This window comes from Dermacentor albipictus, chromosome 5 (genome assembly GCF_038994185.2).
Source record: "Dermacentor albipictus isolate Rhodes 1998 colony chromosome 5, USDA_Dalb.pri_finalv2, whole genome shotgun sequence".
In the NCBI taxonomy this organism is placed as follows: domain Eukaryota; kingdom Metazoa; phylum Arthropoda; class Arachnida; order Ixodida; family Ixodidae; genus Dermacentor; species Dermacentor albipictus.
In genome coordinates, this window is record NC_091825.1 from 18,974,066 (window position 1) to 18,997,803 (window position 23,738).

At 45.7% G+C, this 23,738-nt stretch overlaps 1 protein-coding gene across 1 annotated transcript in view; it reads right to left on the bottom strand.

Annotated features, from left to right (window-relative positions):
- The window catches only part of LOC135914778 (chitinase-3-like protein 1), a 326,619-nt gene that overhangs the window by 41,220 nt on the left and 261,661 nt on the right, over positions 1-23,738 (bottom strand). Inside the window, exon 11 of the mRNA XM_070539354.1 lies at positions 1,841-2,079. Coding sequence (XP_070395455.1) covers positions 1,841-2,079 — 239 coding nt within the window. The remainder of the gene's footprint in view (positions 1-1,840; positions 2,080-23,738) is intronic.

Here is a 23,738-nt window from a genome sequence, read left to right on the forward strand (position 1 = left end):
TGCCGAGATAAACGAATTCTCCTTTTACATGTATTTAAATAGGAGCACCTGAGCTAAAGCTTCCCCTCAATTCAGTGACTGTTGCAAGCGGATTTTCGATTTTGGGCGTCGATGTTCTAGGAAAGATTATTGACAATTGCAGTTTATCAGAAAAGGAAACGATCAAGTTTTCAACTGTGACTCAGCAGTGAATTGATAGAAGAATTTTCAAGTTGCATCTAACACGACATCTAAAAAGCACAAAATTTATGTATGACTCATGGCTCCTAAATTCCCCACTAATAAGTGGACTTTTGCAAACCCTTCGTAAACACTGCAACAAGTTACCTGAATATATATATATATATATATATATATATATATATACGCCCTAAGACGGATGATGTTTATAGACCTGCTATATCTGTTCTTCGCACAGAGGTACACATGTCTAAACTACGTGCTTAAATTTCCTTTTATTTAATTCACCAATTTTGGGCAATTGCTTTAAAAACGTTCTTTAGTTTATCCCTCAGATACCTAAAATTTAATTAGGAACGGCCTAGGGATAATTTTTAGAAAATCATTTATTTGTTCTACTATTACTGCAACAGGCGACATCGGAGTTGGGCCCGAGCTAAGCTCCCGATGAGAGGTGGTCTCGCAGCCGACCCCCCCCCCCTCCCCCCCACCTTCTCACCGTCTTTTGTTGTATGGCTTTTTCGAAAGGTATGAGCGGCTTTTTCCTGACATGGCTACAATTATTTTCCCCTTCAATGCCCTTTCATGTGGTCGTTTCTCCCGGTAACCCCCGCAAACTCCCTCCTCAACACCTCTGCTCTCAAAATGCTCCATTAGCATTGTCGAGTGGCACAGTTCAGTGACTTGCTCATATTTGTGCAAATATTGATATTTATTCATTTCTATTATTTTACAGAAGATTTCTGAGTAAGGGGTCTGCAGCCTAAAGCAAACGAAATGACGAGGTGAACGTAAAAATGCGACGTATAGAAACCCTCCATACGTACAGTGACGCTAGAACATCGGTAAACATACGATTGAGTCACCAATATTATGAACACTGACTATTATGCGTAACGTGACTGCAGCATAATATATGCTCCTATAGTCGGATACAACTCCCGTGAAGCCCCGCCCTCACCCTCATAACCGCCCGCCACTGTTCCTGGGCGAGGCTGCAAATAGTTCGTACTGCAAACTTTCCTTGTTACTTAAATAACGCGGTAACCGGAAAAATAAAATTACAAGCGCGTAATTTTATACGTTCTGACATGTCTATTATACCGAAACGGTGAAAGCCAATTTATTTATTCAATTAAAATTAAAACGCATGCATTGCTGCAACTTATTGTCAAGTTTCACTTCAGTTGGGGGTGAAGTTCCATGAGTAAAACCAGCTGAGCAGTGAAATGAGCTGTACTTTGGACTTTTGAGGAGTGAAATTCTCAGACTCCGTATACTTTATGTGTCTCTTGCACCCCTCATCGCTTCCGCCAAAGAAAATACCCGTCAAGAACAGCATACGTTCCGGAGCTATCAAGTACGACGCCATTTTGAAAAGGTCACATGACGACGATGTTTGCTTCTGCGATTGACAGGCGGGGAAACAATCTCGCGCGGTCCATATTCCTTGTTTGCCTGCTGCTAATTTTTAAGGTTGCATCCTACTTTAGGAAGAAAGCGTCCACAGTTTATTACGAAATGTTTCACGATGAGGAATTTATGCGATTTTGGTCACTTTAGTGCTCTATATCACGAGGCAATGCTCATAAGTGCCCACGTATATGGAGCTCAAGTCAACATGCCACGGCCTATGCAGGGCAATAGGCGCATGACTCACGTCGATGACCCTGGAGAACTGCTGGACGTTGTCCAGAGACAGCTCGATGCCGATGAAGGCCACCCCGTCCAGCTGGTAGTCGTTCATAAGCGACTCGATCATCTGCACAAAGTACCACTGCACCTCGATGTCCGTGAGCCCATTCAGGTAGACGTTGAGTGTCTGGTGCGGGTTTAGGGCCACCAGGTGGCTCATGTTGGTCACCCGCTGGTTGCGCTTGAACAGCTCGAAGCTCTTGTCTGCCGCCGATGGGGAGAAAAAACACCCACAGGCTGACGCACCCGACTCGCGCAAACCTCAAGAATTGGTCTTCTCATAACAGCGCGTTAAATGATTACGGCACTGTAACGCTGAATATAATTTGCAACACGAGAGTACTTCATTCTTAATTTTGCGTGTTCGTGCACTGCCATGCTGCCATACTGTGTCCGTATATAGGCGCCCGTATCTGTCATTTGTGTCTCACTTCATCTTCGACTGCTTAGCGCCGTAAGCTTTGTTTTTAAATAGTGAACCAACTAGCTCAGCAACAAGTTTTCGTAAATTGTTAAACATTTTATTTGCTGCACAAAGCATCTACAAAATGGGGAAATTGTTCGTCTGCCAAACTTATTGCAGATGCAAAAGATGGGAAACATTAAGAAATCTGAATGGTATTAAGGAATTCAAGCAACGATTAGTCATTTAATGGAGATAATTCCGTTCGTTCTACCGCAACCGTTTCACGCGAGCCATACGCATATTGCATCAACTAGTTTTCTAAGTACTCAGAAAATATCCACGATGGACAAATTGATTACGGAACTAATGATGCCCTAAACAAATTAACCTCAAGTGGAGTATGTGATCCGCACGGAAGCAGAGTTGTGCGTCCGTCCGCCATCCTGCCCGCCAACGCACCCGCGTTGAATGCAAGGGACGGCGCGGCCGTGTGTGCTTGCTCCTCGTGTCGTTGGGCAGTAAGCAGACATTCACATCAAAGAAAAAATAAAAACTCGAAGACAGAAGGAATTTAGAAATAAATTTACTCTACAAAGGGTTGGTTGCGAGTTACTATCGGCTGAAACAATATTTTTTTTTTGGGGGGGGGGTTTAGAAATAAGAAATCTCCGAACCTACACTATTTTAGATAAAGTAAGTTCTACAAATCGCTCATTGCACATTGTTTTTCGCACGATGCTTTGAGAGATGAAATAGGAAACTTGAGCAAACAGTGGTTGCGGATAAAACACGTGCTAAATATTATCTGTGTTTGTGCTTTACAAAAACGCAGGCTAAGAATTTTTTGCATATCAAGGAACGTCTGGCATACGGCTTCAAACATTTGTACTTCGAACTTCGACGGACTATGACTGCAGCACAGACTGCAGCTACATAGGCTGCATCGTGCTGCCCTGCCACATCTCTAAGGTGAATCTTAATATATGTATTCACACGCACACGTTTGTATCATTGTCCAGTGCAGTTATGTTTTTTTCACTGGCTGACCAGTTGTTACGTAGTGGGACAGCAGCCATGCATCTCTTGAATGTCATCGCCTATTCCAATCGAAAAGTTATTGCTTGTGAGATTTATACTTACTCTATATGATTATATTTCGTGCGTGACGCGAATGGATTTGTGTATTCTGGAATGTACCACTAAGTTCGAATGAATAACAAGTCACATTGAATGCCCAACGTAGTCAAACCATAGCACCGATTTCCACCTGCGACGACCGATTTGCTTCGGGTCTCACTTGTTTTTCTGGGCACATGTTTGAGGAGCGAGGCAGCTTATTTTGTGCTTTGACGTACATAATACAGCAGGTGAGAGGAAAAGCTGGTTGTTAACAAGATTGTTCAATACTCAGATTCGTGAGTCACAGATGTCGTGCTGCACTGTTCACTTTCACCAGTAAAACTGGCAGTGTAATTAGACAAAACGCGCGATTACAACATTCTGACCATTCAAGCCTGGTTGCTACAAAAGCAATGTTTTTTTATCCGAGGATTGTTTTCTGCATCCCGACATTTACGCATTGTCCCATGCAATACAGTACCCGCGGCAAGCCAGAGGCGGCGCTCAAAAACATAAAGTTAGAATATGAAACATGAATCGATGCGACTACAAGCGAAGCACCAGGAGACGAATTGCTTTCGATTCTCTGATGACTGACGAACCTGATTATATATGGGCAGATGGATGCCGTTCGCGAATCATATGAACAAAAGCATTTCTTTTTTGACAGTACCCTGTGATTGTAGCAAATTCGGTGACTGAAAACACCGCAAAGTAATCATGACACTGCGTCATAGGGCAACAGAAAGAATGTCCATCCCAAACTGCAATTAACAACACACCAATGCGACATATCTAACACTGGCGTGGCACAAGGCGTAGAGGCTCGCGTAGGCGGTGGCACAGTGGGCGGCAGCGCAGGCACCGCCATGAAGTTGACTATCTCTCCAAAAGGATGCTTTTTGCACATGCGATATCAATTGGCGAAAACGGGTCCGATCGGCGCCTTCAATAAGATGCGCAAGCATATACAGTATTTCTAAGATGAAGTCCGTATTCGTGCCTACTATCGGAAGCCTTGCTAATCAAATCTTTGTTGCAGACCTCTTAATCAATGGTTGGCAGTGCGCATTACACCTTTCTTTTTCTCTTTAGTAATGGTTGCGGCGGACAGAAGGGTTATGTCAAGGCTCCGTGGCAGCAACGAAAACATGACCTTTTTTGCATGCCTTGAGCTTGCTTCTGGGTTTGATTTGCTAGCTTTTAAACCTTTCAATAGTAACTGGCAAGCATTCTTTTTTTTTCTTTTTTTCCTGTGCTGGGTGTGTTCCGCGCATATTTTATTTTGCAAGATAGTCAGAGAGCCCTTTCGTGCCATGTGTTTCAACACGTGCAACCGTGCGGGACGTTAATTCTTTTTAGCCTTTATATGGTAGCTTGCAAGCGGCAAGACAATATATTAGATATTAGTCGTTTTAGTGTGTGCATGCGCATTGGTATAGGGAATATTGCTTTGTTAGAACAGTTAGAGCGTAGCTGCGTGTTTGAACACGAGCGATCCCATGTCATACCTTAGGTCTGTGCGCATTTATTGCTTCTAGAACATTGGTGATAATCTGCGGCATATTAAGGTTTTAGATTCTGAGCGTATATGCCTTTGGAAGAATATGCCTTTACAAACACTGAAAGCTTCAGTGTTTGTTCAATGTTTGTGTTAGAAAATGCCAAGTGCAACATATGGCAAGAAAGACGCAAAAGCAGGCAGTGTGCGTGGGGGTCCCCTAAGGTAGACGAGCGGACGGATGAGAGGACAGAAAATCGAGTCAATTTTTTCGAGACACTGTGATCTCGATGCTAGGCTGAAAAAATGGAGGCTTTCCAGGATGAGCTTCTCAAACACGTCCAAGAGCTCAAAAAGGAGCTGAATATGGAGGATGATGCAGGGAAATCGGCGGAAAAACGACTTCAAGCAGCTGACGAGAAGCTGCATAGGGCCGCCATTGTGAACGAGAATGGTCGTGATAATGGAACGCAGGCTCCCGGCGTGACAGGGCAGCGAGTGTCAGTAAAACACGTGGAATGCGCGCAATGAGGGGAAGGTGTAGCTGTAAAAAGCTGCACCTACCTTGAGGCGGCCACGAAAAAAGCAGGAGCGCAGAAATCAACGCCTTTTGTCAAGTCCGAATCACGCGGAAAATGATGACACAGGCAAGCAGGGAGAGGCGCCAGCAGCAGGAGAGAGTGAAAGGGTGATTATCACCGATGACTCAAATTTGGCTAAGTGCTCAGAAGGAATTGTGTAGATGGTGTAAGGCGACACGACAAAAGAGTGGTGGTGGAGACATTTCAAGGGCGGCCTGTCATAGAGCGAGCAAAAATAAAGCTCGCGGAAAATGCCGATGGACGCAACGATGTCGTAGTAGCAGGTGGGCTAAATGACGTCCTTAGCAGAAAAGGGACATGACTAGCCCAGCGTTTGACGAAAGGCGCAGACGACTTGCGCGAGCTGTCTCCTCAGTAGCTGATTGTGGTCTGCGTCGAGTCGGAGGTGCATCTACGTGACAGTCACGTACAAATATCAATAGTGGTTGGTAATAAGGCTATAAGAAGAATTAGCCGAGAGAAAGGTTTCGATGTTGTCTAAGTAAATAGAGAAGTGAGAGATGTGGTGGTTTTCAAGAAGACGGGGCCCACTTCAATGACACGCTCGGATGAGAAGTGGGCTGGCGACTTCCTAGTCGCGTGGTTGCTTTTCTTTTGGGAGGCCCACGGGCTCTCAGGAGGCCACATTAGGTTGTTGTGAAGAAGGTCCCCTAGAGGAACCTGAGAAGAGCATCGCCGTCAATAAAAGAAAAAGGAGGAAAGGAAGAAAGAGAGCTTGCCATGACCAGTGATTGCTGTCTGATGACAGAATGAATTCATGTTAATTCATGCCATACTCTAGGCTATATAAACATGCAGGGGAGCAGAAGAAAGAAAAAGTGGGCAGAGATTCAGGAGCAGTTAAATAGAGAACGAATAGGGGTGTATGCGGTTACAGACTCTGACGAGCGACAGTGATTGAGAAATATGCTTGGGAAGGGTGCAACAGAGCTAAATCGGAAAGTGGGCGTGTGTCGGAATGTTCATCCATCTAGAAGCTATATGGAAAAAGAGTAAATTCAAAATGTCATGAGCATCTTTGGTTATCCTGTAGAATGAGTGGAAAGAAAACTTGGCCGGGTGTAACGTATTTGTGCACTGGAAATAATTGCAGATAGAAGAATGAAGAATTAGTGAAAAGTCTAGGTGCTGATATTAGGAGTTTCGGTAATGATGCATAAATAATACAATTAGGTGACATGAATGACCACATACAGGATCTAGATGGCTATACCGACAACAAAGGGAACGCAATTGCAGATCTTTGCGAGCAACATAATTTTCTTATCTTGAATAAAGGGCCTAAGTATGATGGGCAGACCACGTGGGAAGTGGGAAACTCGCAATCGACCAGTGATTGCTGTCTGATGACAGAATGAATTCATGTTAAGCTGAGGGACATGATCATTGACGAGTAAGGGTATAGAACCATAGGGGGTGACCTTAAACTAAACATTTTGAAAATGGGTATGGAGTTGGGAAAGAGAAGAAGAGAGCAAAATGACCAGTCTAAATTTCAACGCGGAAGAAAAAACATAGTCACATGAGTCGAGGCACAACTTGGCAAATGGCCAAGCAAAAAGTGGAGAATACAGCGAGCTTCTATATCTAATAACGTCAGAAATACATAAAGAAATGCAACATGCTCGTCGGAAAGGAAAAAGAAACCGAAAATCTGATGGAACATGCAGATACGAGAACAAATCGCCAAAGGACAGAAAGCATCGCGAGAGCACAGGCATGCAATGAAGGCTCAGCTGCTGCAGGATGAAGTGGCCAGTAAATGGGAAACATATCGGGAGAAAAGTCCATGGTTCAAATACTGGTGCAAGAAAAGACAAAAGTTGAAAGTGAACGTTGTTTGTCAGAAATGCGTGGAAAAAGAAAGGCCGGATCTAAAATATTTTGGAACCATATAAACTAATTAAGCAGGAAGTCTGGCAAAGTACATTAACATGTCCTAGACGAAGATGGAAACAAACTGGAAGGGGACGCCGCATGAAATGCCATCCGAAAGATATTAGCCGAATCTTTCCAAGGCAATAAAGAGGCTGTATTTGGAAAAGAAGAGCATAAAAGAGAACCAGGTAAGAAAGGAGTTGGTTTTGACAAATTTCCATTTGAAGAAAGCCGAAGATACCTAAGCGCACTGCCACAAAGCTAGTCGAGGTTCCTGTGAGGCTGTAACGTGAACTAGGACGAAAGACAAGGAAGATCTGTCGAAAAAAGTAGAAAAAGAAGTTGAAAGATAGCAAATAATAGACAGTTGGCCACAAAGTATAGTGAATAAAATAATAATGGTAAGCGAGAAACAGATCAGATTCACTCATGTAGATCGTTGATCATTACATCGGTAATATACAGGTTAGAATACAGGCAACCAAATTAAAGCTGCACGCATGGGTAGAGAATAATGGTACTTTGTGAAAACTCCAGAACGGGTTCAGAATAGGTAGGTTTCTGGACAATAAATAATTTGTCCTTACTCGGTTTATTGAAATATCCAGAGTGGAAAGGAAACCGTTATATGTGGTCGTTTTAGACAATACAGGAGCGAATGACAACGTAGATCAAAACATTTTGTGGGATATTCTGGAAGGAGAAGGATTAGGCGACAATTGTATACAGCTTTTGATTGAGCTTCACCTAGAAAATACCGTTTTGAGGATGAGGAGTGAGGAGAAAGTTGGTTGGTTGGTTAGTTTGGATTTAATGGCACAAAGGCCACCAAGCCCATGCTGCGCCAGACAGAAGACAAAATGAAACGCCAAGTTAGAGCAGGTAAACCTGCATCACATTATAGTTCGTGTGAATAACCAGTTTTTTCTAAAAAGCCTTAAAGGTTAGCAAATGCCACTAGGGGGTCATCTACTAGTAATAGGGCAGGGTGTAATGGAGGTGAAAATTATGCAGGCTGTGTAAGAACCTCCGTCCCAGTGTGTCGAAGTGTGGACATGTTATTAGCATCTGTATGACTCTAAGAGGTTCATGGCATTTTTCGCAGGTTGGCGGGTTTTCTTTGCGGAGGAGGAAATTGTGCGTCAGATGTGTGTGTCCTATTCGAAGTCGCCTCAAGATCACCTCGTAGAACCATTGCTGATGACTGCATGATTTCCACTCGCCAAATACAGGTTTAATAAGTTGCAGCTTGTTGTTTAAACATTTGTCCCTATCGTATTACAATTTTGAAGTCAAGGCCTTCCGAATCGCATTGATACTGTCTTTATATGGAAGTGCTGTATTTCTAATGTGTTTGTACGCTACCATTGATGCGCATCTATCAGCTGCTTCGTTACCCGGTATGCCGACATGGCTTGGTACCCAGAAAAACCCAATGGACATGCCATATTTGTTTATTGTTATCATGTTTAAGGTATCTCCAATCAGGGGTTCACAGTCGGATTTCATGTGAAGAGCATTCAGCGTGCTCAGTGAATCAGTGTATATGATTGTGTTTTCGTGTTTTTCAGCGATGATCTTTTTAACCACAGTCCATATCGCATAGACGACTAGGGGTGTATGCGGTTACAGACTCTGACGAGCGACAGTGATTGAGAAATATGCTTGGGAAGGGTGCAACAGAGTTAAATCGGAAAGAAAGGGGGCGTGTGTCGGAATGTTCATCTATCTAGAAGCTACACGGAAAAAGAGTAAATTCAAAATGTCATGAGCATCTTTGGTTATCCTGTAAAATGAGTGGAAAGAAAACTTGGCCGGGCGTAGCGTATTCGTGCACTGGAAATAATTGCAGATAGAAGAATGAAGAGTTAGTGAAATGCCTAGGTGCTGATATTAGGAGTTTCGGTAATGATGCATAAATAATACTATTAGGTGACATGAATTACCACATACAGGGTCTAGATGGCTATACCGACAGCAAAGGGAAGGCAATTGCAGATCTTTGCGAGCAACATAATTTTCTTATCTTGAATAAAGGGCCTAAGTCTAATGGGCAACGTTCTGTGGCCAACGAATACTTCTTTCCCAATGTTCTGTTACGGCCCCCACACCCACGTGTTCTTTTGTTTTAGAGCCATCAATGTAAAATTGCGTATAATTTTGATATTTATCCCCTAGAAAGCGGAATTCTTGCATAATGCGTTTGTGTGGGGTCAATGTCCAATCACATAACGGTGTGAAATCGTGCCACGGGGGCAAACGCTGTGGCTTTCTCGCAGCCTAAAGGACTTGGCGAGGAATGTCATAATCCCGAATATATTCCTCGTATCGCAGGACAAGCGGCTTAATCATGTTTGGTTTGTTTGTATAGTGCAAGTGAGAGTTGCACTGTGGGACAATGTTGAAGCATACGTGTTGTGGTGAGGACTGAATTCTGAGTGCGTAAGAAAAAGTAGCACTCTGCGCTGCTGTAAAGGAGGTTCATTACAGTCAACATACAAACTCTGGACAGGCGATGTTCTGCACCACTTGCCAGTCGTAGTCCAAGGTTATGAACTGGATCAAGTCGTCGGACATAATACTGTCTGGCTGCACCGTATGTGATGCTATCATAACCTAACATGATGCGCACCAAAGTACGGTACATGCGTAGCAGGCATTCACGATCAGAGACCCAGCGCTTCCGGGACAGGACTGTGAGGACGTTAAGTGCATTGTTCGCTTATATTTTAAGGCTCTTTATGTGAGCGAGAAAGTTTAACTTTTTATCAAACAAAACACCCAGAAACTTGTGTTCTTGTTTTACTGGTAGTGTGGCTTCTTGTAGCTTAAGGGTGGGATCTGGTTGTAGGCCTCTTTTTTGTGTAAAGGCAACACTAATAGTTTTTCACTTGAGAAATGAAAACCGCTTTCAGACGTCCACTGCGTTAGTTTGTTTGATTTAATTAGAATTTGCCGTTCGCAGGATGCCAGGTTCGATGCACGACGGGCAATTTGGAGGTCATCCACATATAATGAATACATTACAGAGGATGGAATTACCTCATTGACCGAGTTCATTTTCTCCACAAACAATGTTCTGCTTAATACGCATCCTTGTGGCACACCATTTTCCTGAAAGAATACATGTCACAGCGCCGTTCCTAAACGCACTTGGAATGGTCGGTCCGACATGACATCAGCGAGACATTTCACCATTCTACCTCGGATTCCTAAATGTGCTAAGTCCCTTAAGATACCGAACCTCCATGTTGTGTCATACGCCTTTTCTAGATCAAAGAAAACAGTGAGACAATATTGCTTGTGTAGAAAGGCCGCACGTATCTCGTGTTCTAGCCAGACTAGGTGGTCCGTTGTCGCGCAACATTTCTTTTACCCGCACTGATGGGTATCTAGCAGGTTCTCCGTTTGAAGGACGTATGTCAATCTTATGTTTATAATGGCTTCATAGGACTCTGCAAGTCAACTTGTGAGTGCTATGGGTCTATAGCTGGTTGCTGTTGTGGGAGGTTTGCCAGCTTTCAAGAAAGGAATAATGATGGCTTTCTTCCACTCTTTCGGCATTTTTCCCGTTTCCCAGATTACATTTAAAAAAACGATGTCAGGTTTCGACTGCATTAGGAGACAGATGAGCGAGCATCACGTAATGCACTCTCTCCGGACCAGATGCTGTTTTTTGTCAGTTGTGGGTACTCCATTGATTTCCGGTAGTGTTAAGGTGGTATTATACGATCTCTCTGAACTTCCAGCACTCGGAAGTTTGTGTTCTTCCGCTGATTGCTTATATCTAAGAAATGCTGCAGAATAGGCTACTGAACTTGATATATAATAAATATACTGCCCTAATATGTGTGCTTGTTCTACTAAATTTGTTTGTGTGTCTGGGGGTTAAAGTATGGGTATCGTGTAATGAGCGTAGTCGCCTCTAAACATACGAACCTGATCCCACAATATTTTGGAAGTTATCGAGCTATTTACTGACGAGACATAATTTATCCACGACTGTCTTTCGGCTTCACTGTGTGTGTACCTGGCTTTCGCTTTTGCTTTTTTGGAAGAGTAGATTATCTTGTGTTGGGTATCGCCGAAAGTTACCCAACGCTTTGTTTTGTAGTTTTTTTGTTTGCGTACATTCGTTCGTCCACCAGGGTTTTAGATTTTTCTTAGGAAGCCAGATGATTGTGTGATTGTTTCTGCTGCTGCAGCAAGTATACAGGCGGTGATCTTCTCATTCATTTAGTCTATGGTCAACCCATATGATATGTTATCCAGAGTAGCCTTTTCAGTTAAGAAAGGTCAGTCTGCTAGATGGAGTTTCCAACTGGGTGGCCTCAGTGGGATGGTAGTAAAAGGAGATGTTATTTTAATGATAGCAGGCATATGGTCACTGCCATATGGGTTCTCAATAACACTCCACTGAAAATCTCCAAAAAGAGATGGGGAACACAGTGCCAGATGTAGGCAACTCATAGCTCCTGTGCTTGGGCAGTAGTAAGTTGCCCCACCAGTGTTTAAAACGCATATGTTGGTTGTTAGGATAAAATCTTCAAGGATAAATCTAGGATGAAATCTACTACCCCACAGCGTGTTATGGGCGTTAAAATCACCGCCTATTAAAATGGGTCAGGTAGCTGGCCTAAAACTCACTCTAGATGTCTTACGGTAAAATGGGAATGCGGCGGAATGTATACTGAACAAACGGTGATGGTTTTGTGAGCTAAAAGCTTTTGCGGGACTGATGTCTGCAGAGCCTTCGAAAATGATGGAGCAGCCCTAGCTGCTTCCACCACGGGGGCTAGAGGCGTCAATACGCCTCCTGCCCTGCAAGCCCACTGTGTCCTGCGAGTCCTGTGAGCCCACGCACAGTGGGCTCACAGGACTCCTCAGGCCTCTGTGATGATGCCCCCACCTTCGTCACATCGGCACAACTGCGTCGCGAAAGGTACAACAGTGGCTTCATGGCTTCAAAGAACGAGATCTTTTTCTTTCACAGTTAGTGCAATCACTTCATTTTCTTTTTTCCGGCAAGGCCAAGACCGCGAGTAAGCGGGATGATCTCCTTTGCAGCTAACACAATGTAGTGAAGAGGTGCAATTCTCAGATTGGTGATCGTTGGAGCTGCATTCACCACAAGTTGTTTGTCCTCGACATGCATGTGAAGCATGTCCAAACCTTCGGCACTTGAAACATCGTCTGGGGTTCGCGATAAACAGTCTCACATTGACTTTAACATAACCTGCATTGAGTGAAGTAGGTATCACGTTTGTTTTGAAAGTGAGTATAACATTGTTGGTGGGGATTTCTTGGTCGTTTCTGTGGATTACAATCCTTTGTAGTTTAGTAACATTCTGTTTTTGGAAACCTTCCAGCAGTTGCTCATCGCTTAAACCAATAAAGTATTCTTCAGATATTACTCCCCTGCTTGTATTAGGTGTTCTGTAAGCTGAAACCGTCCCTGTCGCGTCGCCAATACTGGTAAGTTGAGATAGCGTCTCTGCTTGATCTTTATCATTCAGTTCTAGGAGGAGGTCCTCGCTAGACATTTTGGAGGCTTTGTATGTCGCTCCCATTTTATCTTTCAGGCAAGGAATGCAAGGAATGGAGAGAGCTTTCTTACTGGCATGTTGGTTTCGCTGTGGACTACATAGTACTTGGGGAAAGATGGAGCGTTGCTCCGAAAGGAGAATTGGAATGGTACTTCGGTGCGGCATCTTTTCAGGCGCCGGTCATAGACAACAGAGCCTCGCGCTGTCATAGGAAAATGTGTATGTTCGGCAACAGTGCCGACCGCCCACCACGGAAGGAGGGGACGCGGGAGAGCTTTTGTTCAAGCCCGCACGACGCCAGCCATACGCCGTCACTAAAACCAAATATGGTGTACCCAAAGTAGGGTAGCCACAGAAGGCTAACCCTTGCCGCCGTGTAGAAAGGAAGTAAATGGAAGAGAGAAGAAGACAGGAAAGGTAAAAAAGTGAGAGATAAAGACGAAGGTTTTAGGAGAGAGCGACAGGAAGAGGCGACTGCCGATTTCCCAGAGGTGGATCATTCCGGGGGTGTCGTCTATGTGAAGCAGAGGTCAAAGGCGTGTGTTGCTTCCACCGCGGGGCGTTAAAGGTCCAAACACCCAGCATCGACTCAACCCCCAGGATCCCCCTTTCCCCAGACAGCGCTAAACCGCGCACGGCTACACGCTGGCGGGTCCAACCCTCGTGTGCTCGGGTACGTGGTGTCCCAACACACCAAGCGCCTCCTAACGCAAACGCCGCTACGGGGTGAGGAGAAAGTTGACGGTTGACGGGAGGTGACACAGCAAGAAAACTGTGAATGGCAAAATTAACTTTATTGGAAGAACCTGTGCTCAGAAAAACAGGCTACACTCAATCCTCAACGAAAACGGGGAACACAGTCGGCAATCGTCAAAAATCTGATCAGCGGGTCAAGTGCGTCGGCTTTTATAGAACAGTCGTCGAATGTTCCAGAGTAATCGCTGGCACCCGCGTGCCTTCCACAAAGTTCTACGCCATTCGCGTCGCGCATGCATGCAATTCCAGTCATGAACAGTCATGTAAGTCCGGTCATGAACGGTAATTCTTGCCGTGCAGATTCCAGTCAGCGTGATGAGGTGTCCTTCAGCGGTCCGAATTTGAGGGCTTTCCCATGCAGTCTTTCTGCAACTGGGCGGCGATGGGTACACTCATGACAGGGTAATGGGCTTCTGTGTCTGCTATGGCGGTGACTGCGTGGCCGTCGAGAAGCATGTCGAGGTCGGTGGTTCTTTTTCTTGCGTTACAGTTAGGTCTTGGCGGCCGATCACGGTTGTGTCGCATTGACCTGTGGCTGGTACGTGCCGTCGTCAGGTTTCCTTTTGTCGGCGCATTCTTTGCTTCCGGACTTCGTCGGGACGGCGGCCTGTCGTTGTTAGGTCGTCAAGGTAGCCTCTTCAGCGTCTTCATCGGCGACGGAGGATCTTCGTCAGTTTGACGAACAGCAACCGCACCTCCATCGGTTGCTGCTTTTAGTTTTCCGGATATAGGCTCGCAGAACGGCTCCGGGCTGGGCCAGTGTATGGTCGGCGCAGTGGCGACAGGTACCGGCCTGGTGATGACGAACGGGATGGTCGTCGAGGGCTCCACTGAGCGGTAGCGAGGTAGTCGGTGATATGGCGAGGTTATTCACCAAGCTGTGGTCTCGGCGCATTAACGGCGAACCTTCCGAGCCCCATGTCCCGGTATGGGTATCGACGATAGATGTGCCGGGCTTCTCCGCAGTGATAGCAAAGCGGACGGTTGTCGGGGGTGCGCCAAACGTCAGTCTTCCTTGGAATGCTGCGTGGGGCGACGGATTGGCATGCTGGCGGCGGGCCTGGTGGCGGACGACGGAACTGTCTCGTCAATGGGCCCTGCCATGGGCACGGAGGGGGAACGTGACGGCGGGCTACAGCGGCGTATAACATCGTAAGCCGCTGAGGCTGCGGCGATTCAAGGGTTACACCGAGTTGTTGGAGCTCCTCATGGACGGCACCGGCAATTGAAGCCACCTGAAGCTCTGATGAAGCGAACAGCTTCTGTTGCTCCTCCCGCACGACCGCTCGGAGAGTCTCGTGCAGATCGTCGGGGGCAAGTGACTGAACTCCGGCGTAGTTTGCCAAGTTCGTGCGCCGGTTGAATTGCCGGTTCCACACTTCTGGAGTCTTCTCGATGCTGTTGGCCTTGCGAAGAAACACGTCGATGGTTTTCGGTGGGTTCCGTACCATTCCGGCGAAAAGTTCCTCCTTTACTCCACGCATCAGTAGGCGGACTTTCTTCTCCTCGTACATTTCCGGGTCGGCGTCGCGGAATAGGCGATTCATTTCTTCTGTAAAAATCGCGGTGGTCTCACTAGGCAGCTGCACTCGGGTTTCTAGTAGTGCTTGAACTCGTTCTTGACGTACGACGCTTGTAAATGTCTACAGGAAGCCGCTTCGGAACAGGTCCCACGTCGTTAAGGCGGCTTCTCGGTTCTCGAACCCCGTTCTCGAACCCCGTCCAGTGCGAAAAAGACAGCTGTTAAATGCAGCGACCCTGTCATACGTCTCAAGCCAGGTTTCCGGGCCCTCGAATGTTGAACCGCGGAACGTCGGAGGCTCCCTGGGCTGCTGCAGCACGATGGAGGACGCTGGCACTGCCATTGGGGTTGACTGGGCGACTATCTTCCTGCCCGTCTCAGGCAAACGTCCGTGCTCCGGCGGCAGTCCTTGCAGCCTGCGGCTACCTCGCTGGTTCTCGGCGACGTTGGTGTTCTCTTTCGCGTTCGGGCTTGGGTCACGACTTTGTGGAGGCGTCCGGTACATGAACGCCAAGCACTTCCACCAGATGTCGCGTGGTAGTGACGGTTGGGGACACAACAAGAGAACTGTGAATGGCAAAACGAACTTTATTGGGTGAACTTGGGCGAAAAACAGGCTACACTCAATGCTCAACGAAAACGGCGAACACAGTGTGCGATTGTAGAAAATATGATCAGCGAATCAAGCGCGTCGGCTTTTATAGATCAGTCGTCGAATGTTCCAGAGTGATCGCTGGGACCCGCGAGCCTTCCATAAAGTTCTACGCCATTCGCGTCCCGCATGCATGCAATCAGATTACACAAGGTTCGGCGGCAACAGACAGAGGATAGAAGCATCGCTAACATTCTAGAAGCTTCCGATACATGTAGACGCGCCCCGAGCTGAGCGACAACATTTTCTAGACGATAAAAGCGCTCAACCGTAAAAGGTAAACGAGTTCACGTGTCAATATCAACAAGGGACTGAGGTAGGGGTGGCCTTTATCCCCACTGCTGTTGAAGATGTACATGGTGAGGATGGAAAGGGCGCTAGCGGAGAGCAATATCGCATTTATGCTCTCATATTAATAGGCGGGTACAGTGGTAGAGCACTACCTTCCATGTTTGTTTTATGCGGACGCATTTTGTTGCTAGCTAACAATCAAAGTGATTTGAAACGTTTGGCTAATGTGTGTGGACAGGTACGTGAGTATTTAGGTCTGAAATGTCACGTTGCAGAATCAGGTACTATGATATCCAATGAAAAAGGTAAACAGACAGTGTCAATACTGATCGAGCAAATACCTCGCGTTAAAGAACATAAATACTTGGTACATGGATAGACGAAGGCAATAGATATGTGGAAACACAAGAAAAAAGAAGAACAGTAAAGAAGAACATAAACACGGGCATAATCAAACAGAGGGCGTTAGGTGGATGCAGGGGATGCGAGCTGCTCCGGAAGTGTGGAAAGCTGTAATGGTTCTAAGACCCACATTTGTAAATGCGGTTGTTTGCTTGAAATTGGAGGTACCATCAAGACTCGATGGGAACCAAAGGTCATTGGGACGTCTCGCAGTGGGCGCTCATGGGAAGACTACAAATGAATCTGTGCAGAGTGATATAGTCTGGGCAGGCATTGAAGTAAGGGGACTTCAGAGTAATATCGTTTATGAAGAACGACTGAAGAATACGGGAGTGTAAATGGGCTGGGAGAGTTTTCAGGTATTTGTAGAGGAAATAAATTGATTCACCGTGAAGTAAAAGTACTAGGAAACTTACCAGCAAGTATACGACTTCTATGATGATCACCACAGTAGCAAAGAACGTCAAGCGGAAAGTCCTAGAGGGTAAATAATCTGATGGGTGGCAGCAATCGAAAAGTAACCTCCCATGAGTAACTACGTAAGAGGAAAAAACAAAATCAGGACAGAAACAATTTATGAAAACTCATAGGGAAGCTCAGTACTTTTCCAAGCGACATCAGGATGCCTTAGAACACGCACTTGTAAATCGAGATAAAAGAAGGAAGAAGAAGCATAAGCTTGGTGCGGTAAAGCTAGGGAAAAGATGGACCATGTTTTATTAGAATGTGAATATATCTGCCTAGCGGTCGATTTAGGCCCCACTGGGCTCCTTGAAGCCCTTGGGTTCAGCTAGTGCACGGTGAAAGTAAGCATGTCCGCGATAGAGACGACTGGAACATTAGTGGAATAAAGGTGGAGAAACGACAAAGAACAGAAACGTACACAAAAAGTTCACAATAGGGGCTCAGAAAATTTGCTTATGGGACTCCATCGTGTTTTTCGTTTCGTTTTCTTTTTTTAACTTATGTAGGAAAATAGGCAGTATAATAGCAAGAGCTTGGTGGCGCGACCCGCCACGCCGTTCCAAAGAGGACGCTCACAGCGTTCATCCATGCATCCATCCACAAATAGTGGCTTGCATAGAGTTTTATATTAGTATAACTAGAGGGAAATGAGGCGCTGCGATCGTTCAAACATCATGGGAATGATTGGAAGTACAGGCTACGGATTGGCATTCTGATGACGGGCAAATTGGTCTACAAGAATTTTTTGGCAGTTTATGTTTCGCTCCAAGCACAATTGCTATAACCGGCAGTGGGACCGGGCAACGCAAAGCTTTCTGCCTTTGTTCTATCGCGCGAAGCGGCGATAGGGCGCTGGGTCAGCGGCTGGGACGATGTTTGTGTTGCGGTATGGTGTCGAAACCCTGACGAGAAAGCGACGGCCTCGTAAATGCGGAAACATGTTTTGACCATTTGGACCTTGGTTTGTTAAGTGTGCAGGTTGGCGCTGTAGCGTTACGTGTGGTATGAAACTTGAGAATAGGAAACAGAAGGCGCTGCTGATACAAGACATAGACAGTTGTACTTCTCGCGGCTTGACAATCAAATTTTACTGAGGGCTTCAAAACACATTGCTCATTTAAAAACTCATTTATTGTAAAAAAAAATGGGATTGCTCTCGTTGTTCCCGATTCAACCCGTGTTCTCTGCAAAATGTCGAGCTTAGGTGTCAGCGTTGAAGAGCTTTTCTTTTTTCCACAGGAAGGGATGGGGGTTGGCTCATGGGGTTTTGAGCCGTAGCGCGCTGTTCCTAATTCCAGCGTATGTTCTTTTTTTTGATTGACAATTGCTTCCTCAGCAGAGCTGAATCTCTCCTTGATCTTTTCTATTGTCAGCGAAAGGGAAAACAAGAAAACTCGCAATACGAAGAAATGTTACAGAAACAAGGAGGCATTCCTTCGCGGACGCTTTCGTTAACCACAACCTTATGGGAATGGAAATTAGGCGAGTCGATACAAGTGCATACTCGTTGCAAATATTCAGCGTGGCCCCATGCGGCAAAATATGATCCGCGTTTTTATTTATTAATTAGTGCTTGCTTAACGCTCCATGGTAGCATCAGAAGCATTCTGCATACGCGCCATTGTCAATTAAATGCCCTTTGTTACCGCACTGCAATGAACCGAAGGCGAGCATTGACTTCTTCTCTGATGGGTAACATAGCTTGAGCTTCTCTCAGAACTCTGCGCGGTTTGGTTCGGAGCTGCTTTTTTGAAGCTGGGTTTCCTGGTGAGATTCATAGCGTTGAAAAAATATTCTGCATATGTAATGCACATGCTGGAATCCATGTGAAGTGAAGCATTCGTGAAGCCGGCTAAGTAAATGCTTGACGTTTGCCCCTTTTATTGCTGCGTCTTTGACGTAAAGGAAACTGGCATGCGCGCATCTACTCTTGCGCACCCATGGTCAGCTATGTCTTAGAAAGCCGGTTGCCGTTGGTGCGAAATAAATGTATGTGTGACTATAACCTAACGTTCGGATAACCGGGCCGCTGGGCCGGGGGACCAAGGTTCGATGCCACCATGGGGCGCCTAACTATTTTCTTAGAGTGCGTTCTGCTCCTTGAGAGAGCCTCGAGTATACATGGCTATGAATGTCTAGGGGAATTAACAAAGAACGCTAGACTTTTCAGTAGTGCTGAAGTAGCGAGTAAATAAACAATGACAGACCTGGGGCCGTATAACGTAAGACTATTTCAATATGTTTCTATTCCAATCTCCTGACGTCAAATTTGCGTAACCACTGACGCAAGCACCGGGCGGTCAGCGACAGGGTTGCCTGAACAGACAAATCAAACGCTCTCCTCGTTCATAGGAGGTCACTTTTGTTTGCTTGAAAAACGAATAACATTGCCTACACTGAGCGGCTTGTCGTATCTAATTAGCTGACAAGAGGCGAGGAGAACGCTCAAGGGGAAAGGGATTCACTGGGGCAGAGCCAGTGCACTGAAAATCGATAACCGGATGAAGAGGGTGGTGCCGGCGTCTGCGATTGTGCTTGGCTTTCCCGTACTTAGCTTGTGGTGGCTGGTCGGAAATCATGGCGGAATGCAACGGAAGGTTATGATTTCAGCTAAGATGGATCCTCGTCAAAGAAGAATTGGCAGAGCGAGGTGGTAAACGTGCCGAAATTGCTTGAAAACGTTGCACGGCCACGCAAGAAGTTTTATTATACGCAAATACACCCATGCTCTCCGGCAGCTGCGAGTAGCCAGCGTCTCAGCAATCGGCGGCCGCCATCTTTTATTCCTTTCGGAACGGGGCAGCCTGCGGCTATTCCGAAGAAAATTCAGTTTTCTTCGGCATATTAATGCATCTTTATCGCGTACCCGTCACTTTGACGCGGTGAGTTTGTGCGGTTTTGTGACGTCGCGTGACAGGCAGGTGAAGTGGGTGCAGCCCGAAAACTTTTTACCAATAGCCGAGGGCTAATGGCGAAAAGGTGTCGAAACAGAAATAACTGTTTTTCTTTTTTCTGTCAAATCATGCATAATCAGTGTGTACGCATCATATCAGATGGGGAGGTATCACGGATTTCGTGACGTCGCGTGACAGACAGCTGAAGTGGGCGTGGTCGAGAAAAGTTTTTGACCAATCGTGGAAGGCTGATAGCAGAATTGGAATAGAAAAGTTTGGAATAGTTTTACTTTATATCGCCCCTGATTGGGAGACACTAAGGCAGTACACAACACAAAGCAATTTCGCACGCGAAAATCGCGACCTTCACAATTTATTATCAATATTGTTTAGGCGTGTTATTTTGGGTTATGCACTGACATCCAAATCAACAAACAATCTTAAGTCCCACACTAGGGCTATCAACTGAAGGGACAAAAGTTGACGACCATAGCGCGCTCATATATAGAAAACATCAAGGGAAAATCACATTGCTTTAGTTCTTGCACACTTATTCCCGTTTACCATTTTCAGCCCATATATGTGTGGTCACTTGGGGCCCTATAACGTAAAACTATGCCAATATGTTTTTATTACAATCCCCTGACGTCAAATTTGCGTAACCGCTGACGTAAGCATGGGGTGGTGACGAGCAGGGTTGTCTGAACCAACCAATGAAACGCTCTCCTCGCTTATAGGATCACACTTTTGTTTGCTTTAAAAACGAATAACATTGCCTGCAGTGAGCGGCTTGTCTTATTTATTTGGCTGACAAGAGGCGAGCAGCACGCTCAAGGGGAGAGTGTATCAATGGGGTCGAGCCAGAACACTGAAAATCGATAACCGGATGAAGAGGCGTCTTCATTCGGTTAACCGGATAACCGGCGTCTGCGATTGGTGCGCTTTCCCTTTATTGGCTTGAGGTGGCTGGTGCAAAATTGCGGCGGCATGCAACGGGAGGGTATGAATGCCGCTAAAAAGGATTCTCAGCTAAGAAAAGTTGGCTTAGCGAGGTCGTAAAAGTGGCGAAAGTGCTTGAAAACGTTACACGACCACGCAAAAAGGTTTATTGTACGTAAAAAAAAAACAATGCTATCCGGCAGGTGCGAGTAGCCAGTGCCTGAGCGATCGGCGGCAGCAATCTTTTATTCCTTTCGGAACAGCGCAGCCTGCAGCTACTCAGAAAAAAATTCAGCTTTCTTCGGCATATTAATGCATCTTTAACGCGTATACGCGACTTTGACGTAGTCAGTTTTCGCTATTTTGTGACGTCGCGTGCCAGGCAGGTCAAGTGGGTGCAACCCGAAAACTTTTGACCAACAGCGGAGGGTTATTGGCTAAAAGGCGTCGAATAAGAAATAACTGTTTTTGTTTGGCCCAAAGATGCATAATCAGTGCGTACGCGTTATATTAGATGGGGAGCTATCACGATTTTCGTGACGTCGCGTGATAGACAGGCGAAGTGGGGTAGTCCAAAAGTTTTTGACAAACCGCGGAGGGCTGATTACAGAATCGGAATAGAAATGTTCGGGATAGCTTTACGTTATAGCACCCTTGGCCTCTGCAAATATGTATAGTGTTCGAGGAAACGAGATGTATATACGTAGGGGGAAACAGCGACGTTTTGAGTGTACATCATACTAATTGGACATTTTCGTGATGCCGCACAGAACAGACGCAGCATACGAGGTGTGACACAAAAGAAACAAGACTAAGTGTGTAGCTTGAAAAAAGTGTGGAGTTGGCAACAACTGTTTTGCTGACGTAATCCCATTCACCTCCTCTATTCATGCGTCCAGTTTCGACGAAACCGATCACGCCATTTGGGAGTGCTGCGTCATTGAGAGAACATGTGCAACTGCATTCTGCCGGAAAAATGTCCGATGTAAAAACCGAACAGCGCATCAACATCAAGTTTCTTGTGAAACTTAAGAAATCAGCCACGGAAACATTTCAAATAATAACCGGGACTTATTGAGATGTAACTTTGTCTTGTGCACGTGTGTTTGAATGGCATAAGCAGTTTTCAGGGGGAAGGGACAGTGTGGAAGATGATGAACGTGCTGGGCGCCCTAGGTCAGCGATTACAGACCAAAACATTGCCAAAGTTCATGATGTGATCAGTGGTGACCGAAGATTAAGTGTTTGTGCAGTGGCGGAGTTGGTTCACTTGGATAGGGAAGCTGTTCGACGCACTTTAACGGACGATTTACACATGAGGAAGATTTGTGCGAAGGTTGTTTCATAATTTCTGTCCGTTGACCAAAAACTGTGCAGTAAAGACCTGTGTGTGGACATGTTATAACACACTGCAAACGAGCCAAATTTATTGGAATCTGTTGTAACATATGATGAGACATGTATTTTTACCTATGACTCAGAAAGTGAGCGCCAGTCAATGCAGTGGGTCTCCAGGATCCCCAAGACCCAAAAAAGCACGCACGTCAAAATCAAAATTCAAGGCAATGTTAATTGTCTTCTTCGACATTAATGGAGTTATAATGATTGAGTGGGTTCCCAGTGGTCAGATTGTTAATCAACACTACTACATTGAAGCACTAAAAAAACTTCATGAAAAAATTAGGAAAAAAAGGTCACAGCTGTGGAGTGATGGATGGCTGTTGCACCAGGACAATGCACCCTCTCACACGGCCCTATCTGTCAAGCAGTTCCTGACCAGCAAAAACATTACTGTGATAGGGCATCCTCCTTATTCACCTGATTTGGCTCCATGCGACTTTGTCTTACTTCCTAAAGTTAAACCTCGCTCAAAGGGAACCCATTTTACCCAGTTGAAGAGGTTCAGGCAAAAACGGAGAATCTCCTGAAGGGCCTTCCAAAAACCTCGTTCCAGAACTGTTGCCAGCAATGGCAACACCGAATGCAGAAGTGTGTGAATGCCGAAGGGGACTACTTTGTAGGTGATAATGTGGCAGAGAACTGATTCAGTAAGTGCAATAAGTTACAGGACCAGTCTCGATTTTTTTTTTGTCACACCTCGTACGGCCAACGGCGTAGTTACCTTGCGTGTAATGGAACCCCAACCTAAATATGTTGTTGCTATAGCTACAAGTAGCCCAAATATGGCTTCTCTTACACAGGACTTCCAACGAAGACAGAGCGCTCAACGACAAACGTGATCGCGATAGAAAAAAAAACATGAATAAAATGCCACCAGTGTTGTGTGTAGTCTCCTTTTTTTCACAACGCATACAAGTTTAATTTTCAGGTCTCTACGAACACATTATGCAAAAGTTTCCATAATAGTTGCTGACACAGGAAATGTATATCTAGGGTATATACTTGGAAGAGAACGCGCGAAAGAAGACCGCCCCCTAGCGAAGACGGCCCCCATCGCACCCCAGCGAAGAGTAGGCACGAGAATCACAGCGACGCTTCTCGCGGTGGTGTCAGTCACTTTAAAGCGTTTCACCACCCTCCCTGTGGGGGGGGGGGGAGGCCGAGAGGGGGGAATGGGGGAACCCTCAACCTACGTAGGTTGCCTCAATGCGCCAGCGCGCATTGAATCACGCTGAAATTGTAGCGCACCATATTAAAGCAGCAAGCTGCTGGGCCAAATTCATTGGTAGGCAAAACCATCAAACGAAGTCCACAGTGGCGCTTAACACCAACAACGTCGGCAGCTTTGATAGAATACGATGCATATTTTATATTGTGTGCGCAGCAAACGCGACAAAATAATTGATTTACGTAGAGCGTCGGTGTTTTCGGAGCTTCCAGGAAGGGGCATGGTACATTCGAAGGTTGCTAAATGCTTTTCAGAAGTGCG